The sequence below is a fragment of the Monopterus albus genome, unplaced genomic scaffold (genome assembly GCF_001952655.1).
Source record: "Monopterus albus unplaced genomic scaffold, M_albus_1.0 scaffold9.1, whole genome shotgun sequence".
Classification (NCBI taxonomy): domain Eukaryota; kingdom Metazoa; phylum Chordata; class Actinopteri; order Synbranchiformes; family Synbranchidae; genus Monopterus; species Monopterus albus.
This window is the reverse complement of record NW_018127889.1, coordinates 1,716,241-1,727,632: the sequence shown is the minus strand read 5'-3', so window position 1 is coordinate 1,727,632 and position 11,392 is coordinate 1,716,241. Positions and strand designations below refer to the sequence as shown.

The window sequence follows — 11,392 nt, the reverse complement described above, 5'->3', positions numbered from 1 at the left end:
ATTTAAAATGAAAGACACAATTAGATGTAAATAGAGAAAGAGTAACAGTTTAGTGAGAAGTGGGAGGGAAAGTCTTGATGTGTGTCCAGTACAGTATACACAGTCTGTGGGTGGAAAGCATTTGGGAGGACACAGGAAAAACATGCATTTCTAATCTCGCAATCTTCCCTCCTGCCAAGTTTTCATGACATTCTCACTGAGACTGACAAAGCTGTGATCAATATGGATGCATGCCCAGTGACAGGTAGGCTTGGACAGTGAACATGTGGACGGCATTATATTTTAGACGATTTTATGAAACATCTCCACAAACCATGCACAAACTTAGAAAAGAGAGACGAGACGGTAATCTGGAGAAAAAGAGGAGGCAGAGGGAGAAACAGAGACTGTGACAGACCTTTCTGCTCTGCTTGCAGCTGACTTTGATCTCTGTGGGAACTTCGGCCCTGATGCCTACTTCTGTTACATGAGTGTCAGTGCCTGTGTGTGTATGTGTGTGTGTGTGTGTTTGTATGTGCCTGGTATTACTCACACTGTAAGGACCACAACCTGTTTACACACTTATACTGTGGGGACTAGATCACTGACTTTTATGTTGACACTTGGTTTAAGGTTAGGGTAAGGGTTAGAGTTAGGCTAGCAGTGGTTATAGTTAGCGTACAAGTCTCCAGGAAATGAATGTAAGCCAATGTCAAGTTCCCACAAGGAATGAATACAAATGTGTGTGTTGAAAAAGTGCAAATTCAGTCAATAATGTGTTCCTACACACACTCCTTGTGGCTTCTGACTGATCAATCCCACATCTCCAACTTACAGTACAACATTCTGCTACCAGATTACATCTGACATAAGCAAATGTCACAAGAAGAGTGTCAAATGGCAGCATGACTGGTTAGGTGTGTGGGTGTGTGTGTCACCATGTAGCTATTTGGGGAAGGCTGACAGCCAATGAGAGTCTCAAAAAGGAAAGGAGGAAGGATGCAATCAACTGAGCTTGATGCTCTTCTCAGGCTAATAGAAACTGCCAGTGAAACAAATAGGCTCAGAGATGGGGTCCATGCCATGGCAAGAGAAAGGGAGAAAGAGGAAGAGGCAAAAAGGGGAAGCACAAGTAATAGACGGACAAACAAAGGTGTGAGCAGTGAGAGCAAAGGAAGTCAGATGGCGTGAGATAAAGCAACAGAAACAAAGAACAGGAAGCCTAAATGACAGTCTGTTCCCAGTGCAGCAAGCCTACATTCACACTGCCTAATCCTCAAAAATAAATCAGAATGGAAATTTAAATAACGAACAGGGGAAACATGTAGGAGGTCTCTCATCCAATTAGACAACTCGTTCTCGAGCTCCTCTCACTCCTTTACTGTGCGTTAGACTAGCACTGGTAGAATTACAGCTTGTGCTGGAGCAGTATGAGACGTTCAGACTGGCCAGTACAGGGGGGCAGGACAGTGGTGCATGAATAGAGCAACATACTGTATATCTTAACAGCTTAGTGCCACTTACGTTTGTATTTGTCCTCCAGGTGTCCCTTGGAGAGAGAGAGCAAGCCGATCTTCATGGACAGGACGCGGATCTTCCCGCTGCGGCCACTGCAGGGACAACACACGCATATGCAAATCAGCTGTGGCAGTTACTCGTTATACTTATTGTGGTTTCATGTTCGTATATATACAGTGTGTTTATGTGTGTTAAAGTCACTGCAGATCTGAATTATATGCAACAGCAATGATGGAAATCTGGTGCATAGAGCATTTTAATGGATGACAAATGCAGAATATGTAGTGTAAAAATCTGGTTTGAGATACTTTAGACACTGGGTTTTTATAGCACATTTAAATGAGTAAACAAGCAACTGAATAAATAAAAACATTACAGCATTTCTCATTGCATTCATCAGTTACATTTTCAAAAATGCAGGTGGAAACATGCATGATTCCCAGGTTTTGTAAAAACGTGTGACACATTCATGACTGAAAGTTTCCATCCTAACTGCAAAACATAAAGTATACATACGTGTCATAAACATTGAGCAGCCAGTTCAGACACATGTCAACACAGAGCGGCACATTGACCAGGTCTTTGTGCTCCTGCTCCAGGCCGTCGTAGATGGATGTCAGGCAGTTGATGACATCGGGAACGGACAACAGCTGATTGTTGTTGTTGAGTTTGTGCTGTTCGAAGGTGTTCTGGGCCACACTGAGGTCCAGCAAGTCCACTGCAGATGAAGAAGGCAGGAAGGAGATCGAAGTGAGAATGGTAGAGGAGTGGGCAAGATGAGAGGGAAACAGAGGACAGAGTAGGAGAGAAACAATGAGAAGACAGAAAGGAAGATGATTGGAACAAAGAAATGAAACAGAGAGGAGAACAGAAAAAGGTTAACAAGAACAGTGAGAAGGAACAAAGAAAAAGGAACAAGAAATCCGTTCAGGGTTGACAGGGGAAAAAAAGAGCGACTTAGAGCATTAGCAATGTTTCCAACGCTACAACACTGCAGACTTCACTCATATTTTTGTCCAAAACAGTTCAAAACAATGAACTGAGAGAGTCTACTGAGAGTACAGGCAGAGAACAGAAAGATGCTTTTGGTTACATAAATCTGACAAAGAGACAAATGAGGAAAAAAGTAAGAAAGTCTGACAGAGCAGTCGAGTTTCTCCTGATTTGATTTGCTGGATACATGTTCAATAATAAAGACAAGAGGGAATGTTATATTTATATCAGTATGTCAATTATACTTTCATCATCTTCTGTAGTGTAGCTATCACTTATGTGTCTTGAGAATAAGACAAACTGGAAAAAGGAGAAAGAAAATTTAACAAAAACTACTTGAGTCCTTTGGGGCAAACTACTAAATGAAGTTACCAGCTGCATAAACATAAAAAACACACCCAGATGATGAAACAAATAGCTGAAATATGAATAAAATACAAAACACTTGCACACACAAACACAGTGGTGGTTAATTAAAAATGTGTGGTATTTGTAGTGTTTGAACACCAAGACATCCTCATCAAGTTCTACTGAAATATAGAATAAAACATTATTTTCATCAAACAAGCAAAAAAACCTGCTTGTAGAGTGACATTTTAACCTTTTCTATTCCAACAGTCTCCCTTAATCTGTCTCATGTCAAGATACTAGCACTCCTTGAAGAGTGGAAGAACAAATCTGAGACAAAACAACCTACTACAAGTGAAAGTACTGCATACTCAAAACACAGGTCCAATTAATAGCTCCAAGGACACAGTGTAACATGAATTTACATACTGTACCTATTAAGGGCAAACTCAGATCCTGATGGGACTTCTAATTAATGTTCCATTCAAGGTCCACTGGAGAGTACAACCAGTGAACGCCATCTCTGTTTCAAACACGTAGACAGCTCTAGGTGGTAAAACAAATACACAGTGTACAGTCCGCTACAGGTGGTTAATTAGCATGAGCAGAATGAAAGCCATTCCAGTCTAGATGTAGATCATTACCACTAAAATATAAGTCACAAGCCTACATCTGAAGTATACAGTATTCAGGGTATTTATAACATTACATTGCTTCACATTTTTTGAACAAATACAAAAAGGTTAAAAAATGTTATGGGTGAAACAATGGGTAAAGGTTTTCAAGAGGCATCAACCCTCAGAGCTGCTCTGTCTGCAAATCTTCCTCTGGCCCTCCACCTCAGCTAAACTCTGCTCCCTCTTCTCCAGCTCTCATCCTTCTCACCTCTTCTCTTCATATACAGTAAGTTCCCCCATCTGACCCGTCACTGTCACCACCCTCCGCAGCTCCATGCCTTATGGTATGCCATGTTCCCCAGCCAACACTAATTACTGGGGTGTGTTCCCATGGCGCAGACACAGCAAGGCAGCCATGCTGTCAGAAAGTAGAACTGTACTTGTCCCACTACACACACAGCAGCTGAGAGGCTGTGGCACATTAGAGGCATGCCACACAAGCTCATTTGTGCTTCTCCAGCCCCCGGCACAGACTTAACCCAATTAGCTATTTTATACAGTAGTATCTGTCATGTACGCGTGTCATTCTCTGACACACACACATAACTGCACACACACACACACATAACTGCACACACACACACACACAACCACAAACACTCACAGGCACACACAGGTCTCCAAGCAAAGATTCCACATGAATCCAGGCTAATAACTAATAACTACTGATCCATCTGCTGTGCACATGATCATGTGTATGTGTTCATAATGTGACTGTTCTAATATAAAGGATGAAATTGAATTGCAGCGCCCCAAGTCGAAATCACTCAGGCTAATGCATTCCCATCACACATTCATGCGTGCAATCAGAGAGACAATATGAGATAGCAAAACTTAAATGCCTGAATCACTCAAACTCATTAACAATCAACAATGATAATAACACATGATTTTTTTCCGGCACACACATCTTTAGCTGCACACACACCCCTACAGTAAATGAAGCATGGTATATTTGATCTGTTTGTTTCATGCACATACACAGAACAAACTTCCACAAACAGCAGGGTGTAAATGAGCAGTGCGAGCTCACAGTGATGCTATAACAGCTGGATAATAGTTAACATTTGTCACCACTATTCTTCTATGCTGAGCACGAGTAGGTGATGCCATGCTGGCTGAAAGCTCCCAAGGGAGAAATGTGCATGCACCTGTCTCTCTGCATGCAGGTAGGTGTGTGTGTGTGTGTGTATGTATGTAAATGGGGTTGACAACCACCTGGGACTGTAGGTAATAGCCGCCTTTATCCAATGTGTGAACTATAACACAGCTTTTGGGGGAGCTCACTTTTTCGTGGTCACACTAAATGACAGATATAACATTTATTAAAGCATGTGATTTAGATGTATTTATTACTATTCCTTCTGGCAAGAATATGAATAACAAGAATAGAAAAACAGATGTCAAATAGCTTGTGGTGTGCATACAACAGCACCATGGAGGTGTGGAGAGAAACAAGAGGCCCAATGACATTTCTTATTTACTACCCCTACTCCTCATTTTCGAGTGCTCCCTCATTCTTGAGTTAACCCTCAAAACCCAGTTACAAGCAGCAGTGGTTGAAATCTACCACTATGAATTCAAGACCTCTATGCATCATTGATAGTTAATGACGGTGGTTAAAAAAAACAGAGACTCACCAGAATTTTGCTAATCATATTTTCAGGGGAGCTCAAAACTATCAAAAGGTTAAAAAAAAAACAAAAAAACACCACAGCCTAACAAATCTTAGCTGTGCTATGCTCAACAGGTTTGACTCAAGCACCATCTGTGACTATACATGGACAAAATCACACAGTGAGACAGCATGTGGACCACATCCGTGGCTCCTGAACTGTTCTGGCACAGCTGCAAATCATTATTCTGCATTAATTTGTCACACCTTTCAAAAGGAAGCGGACCATGACTGTAGGTATTAAGGTGTACGTGTGTGTGTCTTACTTACAGCACAGTGCTTTCTGTAGTCTGCGGATCTTCATGGCTGTTCGGTAGGCTGAGAATCTCACATTGTTTAAGTCCGCTACAGGCGGGGGTGGAGACAGCGAGGTGAGAGGTAGAAAGACAAAAAGAAAACAGAGGCCAAAAAATCAGAAAACAACCTACAACATAAATCTGTGAACTGGGCAATATTTACAGAACCTGTCTTTAATGAAAGCTGGTTTTCTGCTACCTACTGTCTATGGAGATGACCAAGGGGAGACTGGGTGCTAATGTGGACTATGTAATTAGGTTACTGAGTCCAGTCTCAGTGGGGCCCAGCGCTATTTGTTGAGCTGCTGGCCTATAGCACATGCTCCCTAAATTTCACAGCTTATTACTTATCTGGCTGCTCATTAAAGAACAGTCATACTGGCCACCCCATAGGGACAGAAACATGCCTGTGGATATCAGCAGGTGGCAGGAAAGAGAGGAAAACGTCTAGGTGTTATATGTAAAGAGTAAACTAACAAGACAAGTGAGAAATAGGTCTGCTGGTCCCCCAATAGAAACCTGGCTTCAAAAGACCTGGGGCTTGTTTCACCAACTGTACAATATGCAAACTGCAGTTTGCAACATGAGGGATCATTTCCTCTCATGTTAATTTTGTCACATTTCACTAATTAAATCAAAAACATACTTGCACGCATACTTGAATTTTTTAAAAATGACATGCTTTAATACCTGGAACACTAGAAATGTAAGGAAATTCCTGGGCTTTAAAGGTTTGTATCTGTTTTTTAACACAAAAAAACCTTTTAAATACTAAAAAAATTAAAAGATAAAAACTGCATTTAAAAATATGTATTTTTAGAAGATAGTTATGTTCTGTAATTTTATGGTATCATTTTACTTTACTTTTCTTTTTTTTTTACATTTTAGATAAAGCAAACAAATCTAGATACCGCAAGGTAACTGCCAACATATATTTTGTGATTTGTATGAACCAACTTTTAACACAATGCTCGGGTTCAGAGTTTTGAAAGTATAACCTCAGACACTCAGTGCTTGAAGACACCATCTGTGATTGTGAGTGCTTCCTACCTAGAGACTGGTAGAGTTCTGTCATCTTTGGATGGTCCCAGCAGGTTGTCTGCGTCTGGTGACTAAAAAAACCAAAACAACAGAGGAGAACCATTAGACAAAGAAACACAAGCTGATCCGCAAACAGAACAGGAGCCACTGGCATCAATACAAACGTACACACAGATGAAGTGCCTAAAACTTTCAATGCTTATCATAAAAGAAAACACAATCACAGACAGAAGTACCGTGAAAAGGTACACACAGACATACACAAATGAATAAAAAGACACACACAAGTACACACAATGTGAACCCCTCTCATCACCACAGGATCTGTCATAAGTCTCAATTCCCTGTTATAGTACTGCTTCAGAGAGAAGTCTCACACACAAACACAGATGCGCAAAACATGAACAAACGAAATGTACTGAAAAAAATCAATAATATAAACATAAATAAAATAAAACCTGTGCTAAAAGTGATCAAACGTGGCTGCTTTGACACACAGTACAGCAAAGAATCTGACCTTTATCAAGCTGTGGCTGCCAGTCAGTGTATATATTTGAGCTCTGCTGGCTGATGATGTGGCTGTGTGTCTATGTTTCAAGATGGCACCTGGCTGTCAGAAGCTGTACTCAGTGGAATATTTAAGAAGATTTCTGGACGGTGGTTTTTGAAGGAGAAAAAAGCAAGCCTGTTTTTGAATGCAGAAGCTCTCTGAGGTTTCTGAAATGGCTCAGTCATTGCTGACAGGCAGCAGGAAGTGAAGTCGAGTGCTGGCAGTGAACTGAGGTGGCGAACCGGACAACGGGATCCCTCCTCAGTCGCAGATGTCCGTTACTATTCAGGTGCCACACAGATGTTCAGCATTTTTCACACCTGCACAGGCGTTGCTAATGCCTGGACCAACCTGCACTGCAGACAGGCTTGTATTTTATTTAGAGCTTGCCTGAACTGACAAAGGGTTTTGATGAATCCAAGTCAGGAGATTTGCTGAGATTTACAGTCCATAAGCATAAAACTAGGAGGAAGAACAGGCCACTACTGGCTTACAGCTATCACCATAAAACATTGTTGTCATTCAAGTGTAGAATAGCACATCACAGACAAAACAGAACTGGTACAGTTATGGGATACAGAGAACACTCACAAAACAACAAAAAGTCCATATTGCATTTATGCACACACACATCCACGCCACATGGCAGCCTGTTTTTCCATCAACAGAAAGATTAAACAGCTTGTGCTTATATCCACAGTTCATGAACGCCATAATGAGAACAACTGAGTTGTCAAGTTCAGCTGTCCTCAACACTCTCCCCTCATCACAGTCCCTATGTAGTGCTTGCACAAAGCTGTTTCCGTTCAGATTTCACAGTGGGAAATATTGGTAGGCGAGAGGAGTGGCATCAGAAAATATTAAAGAGCAAGGACAATAACAAAAGGTTTTATGGTGGATGTCTGGAAGCTACATGGGGATACATACAGCAGAACATCCTCAGTGAACCTTGGCACAGTGTACATACATATACACACACAGACATATATAAAGGCAGGTGACAAATTAAAGAAAAAATCTAAAGAGGATGACAGCGCTCCTATCCACAGGGGCATGCACTGGAAATGCATACCAAAATTCTCTAGATAATGCCCACAGGAGCCGTATCTGAAAACGCAAATGTCTGAGTCAGTCGACCTTATGCGGACTCTGCCAGCTCCCTAGTACGAAATCCGTGCATGTCAGGCCATGTGATAAAACAGCAGCATATACAGTAGTCTGGCATATTCACACGGAGCTAGTGGGCGTGTTTACCCTGTTCTATCATGTGACCGGTACTCAACTGTAAAAATACAAACATCAGATGGTGAAGAAAAATGATCATTTACAATCAAGACACCAACAAAAATATCTATCCTAGAGCTTGGGCTGAACGTATTGTATCCCAACACACATCTGGCTACAGACCGCACAACACTTCTCTTTGCTGCTGGGTGTTTGTCACTGTCATACACTCTGCAACCTCCACAAATAACCATGAGCGTGCAGATGAATGACTGCTAGCTACCTTATCTGGATATCCAAAAAGACAGAATTAGTCACATATCTGAATGAGCATAAGGAAGACTTCAGGGACTTTTTTTTTCTGTGACACCAATCTGCCACACTTATCATGAAATGTCTGTGACAGGTGGTAAGAGCCTGCATTTGCCACCTGACGTCTTTTGTCTTTTCTGCTGTGCCTCTCTTTTGCTCTTAAAAAAATAACACCCTCCTTCCCAAAGTTATTAGGATTCTCAAGTAGGTTGGGATTCTTTTTGCCTTTCTGTTCATAAATTGCCTGTAAATAAAGACCATCCGCTCTACTAGGTACAACCAACCACACACACAATTTTCCATGAAATGTTTCTTGACAAAAACTTTGAATATAACCAGAAAAGCTTTGGAATGGAGGAGACACTCCCTAATCCTTGCAGAGTTGCAGTCTTGCTATATTTCCTCTCAGAAAGTGCACAAGGCTTATGAGTTGCTGTTCAAGTGCCAGAATAGGTCAAATTGGGCAGCATGTAAAGTGACCAGCATGTGGCTGTTGGCACAGAACTTGCGTGATGCCATTTGATTTTTCCCAATACGTCACCTGAATGCCTCACTACAGGGGGTGGACAGGGCAGTGTTTTAATCAAGGGCCCTTTGTCAGCCCAAAGAAAAGAGGCAGCGGATGAAAGGAGATGGGAGAGGAGATGAGGTGGCCTTTGGGGAAAGGAATGGGTCAAACACGAACGTGGGTGTCCCAGAGATTTCATGGCAATGAATGTGACCTGCGATTAGTCCTGGAGAAGCATTTAGAGCTCAGTTTTCAAGTTGCAAATGAGTGTGCACCAGTGTGTAGTTGCAAGTGGAGAGGCCAGTGGACAGCAGAACATCTTCATTTTAAAATAAATGAAAACTTTTACTCTGCGAGAAAAAAACTGAAGGATGACTGATCCTCTTCTTCTTGATCCTGAGAAGCAGTTTAATGTGAAAGCTGCAATGGTGGCCATCAACCACCACGGAAACATCGATGCAGCATAGCTATGTCTGTTTTTATCTGGCTTGCAGGTTAGAGCTTGGTTAGAATTCATTTGCATATTCAGGTGTGTGTAAGGGTTTCCTATCCAGTGTGAGTGACTCTGAAGTTATAAGCCTGTCCTCCAAGTCTGCCTGTCTCTGTCTTTCATCACTGAGAGATTCCTATTTTCTATCTATGAGTATTTGTCTGTCTGAAGAAAAATGTCTTGACCTGAATTAACTTTCAATATGTTTCAATACAATGAATCAACTGCTTTTAATTAGTTGTTTTCAGACTGACAATATGTTTTTACTACTGTTGTTTGGTTTAGTGTTGCAAAAATTTAAATGGGAGACAAGAAGTCAAGTTAACGTTGTTGCAGTGTCTGCTAGAACAGTGTGGGAAGCTGTCCTGGAAATCACCAGGTATTACCAATTCAAAAGGAGCTGCTGCTGTTGAACTGAATTAGAAATCTGCAGGCGAGACAGCTTGAATTTTAATATACACAGAGGACCAAATCAGCAGAAAGAGTTCACTATTATTTAGTAAAATAATTAATGTATGTGCAAATAATATAAATGAGTATGTGAGAGGTCAGAGCTCTGACGCAAAAAGACTAAAATTACTTAAGTATTAGATTCCCTGCAGAACAATGTTTTTGAAATACAAAATCACACTATTTTCAGCCACATCAGCACCACACTGCCCATGTACGTGTAGCTTAAAGAGGACATACTACAGCAGTTTAAAATTTACACATCAATTTCCATTCCAAAGATGCAAGTCATTAAAGATCACATGATGACATGAGGCCATGGCCCTTAACTTACTCATAATACATATTCAACAAGTTATTCGTGGATATTTTTACAAACCTGAAACTCAGTTGCAGGACTTTTATTCCCCGACAAATCAAGACCCCCACAAGAGGTCACAAAATCTAATCACCATGGTAATAAAAACTCTACTAATCAAAGTTCTGTTCATTTATATTCATTTTTTTGAATTCTCTCCAGCCTTAGCTGGACTCACTCATCAATTCAAGTGCTCAAAATCTACAGCAATGGAGCCTGTGATGAAGGGTCACAAACAGACAATGCATAAAGAGTCACACACACAAAACACAGTGGCCATTAGGACCTAAATTAAATACCACCATATTTTTTTAAAGTTTAAATCAGCAACATTTTTACTGTGTTGGCATGAATGCACTGACAAACACTAACACACATACATACAACAGGCACAGAGACAGTTATCAGGGTTACTTCTTGCTACCTACTTGATGTAATATGGAACCTTGTTCTGAGAAACCGCACGCTGCCAGGGTAGCTGGACAGAAGCTGCAGACAGACAGGGAGAGACAAAGATCATGAGAAAACTAAGATGGAGAGAGAAACCAGAAGTCCAGCAGTCAAAATCAAAATGCCATCTTACTGTGAGATATTCCATGTTTTCACCGTGCACTTTCCATTTAGCATTGGGAGCTTGACTTGGAATAATTGGTAACACTTTACAATAAGGGTACATTAATTAACCGTGCTTAATGCAGTAATAAGCATTAACTAATAGGTAACTAATGCATTTATTAATCATGTACTAATGTTTTTCATGTTAAAGTATTACCTCATACATTATTTAATAGTTTTAAACGACACTGCTAACATTTGTTGATGCAGTAATAAGCATTAACTAATAGGTAACTAATGCATTTATTAATCATGTACTAATGTTTTTCATGTTAAGTAAAGTATTACCTCATACATTAATTAATAGTTTTAAACGACACTGCTAACATTTGTTGATGCAGTAATAAGCATTAACTAA

General features: G+C 40.7%; 1 protein-coding gene across 5 annotated transcripts in view; it reads right to left on the bottom strand.

The window, feature by feature from the left end:
- utrn (utrophin) overlaps positions 1–11,392 on the bottom strand; it is a 160,206-nt gene that overhangs the window by 35,300 nt on the left and 113,514 nt on the right. For all 5 annotated transcript variants that reach the window (XM_020589235.1, XM_020589218.1, XM_020589213.1 and 2 more), the window contains 5 exons: positions 10,848–10,908; positions 6,537–6,598; positions 5,461–5,535; positions 2,014–2,215; positions 1,504–1,589 (listed from right to left, as the gene is read on the bottom strand). In XM_020589235.1, coding sequence (XP_020444891.1) covers positions 1,504–1,589; positions 2,014–2,215; positions 5,461–5,535; positions 6,537–6,598; positions 10,848–10,908 — 486 coding nt within the window. The remainder of the gene's footprint in view (positions 1–1,503; positions 1,590–2,013; positions 2,216–5,460; positions 5,536–6,536; positions 6,599–10,847; positions 10,909–11,392) is intronic.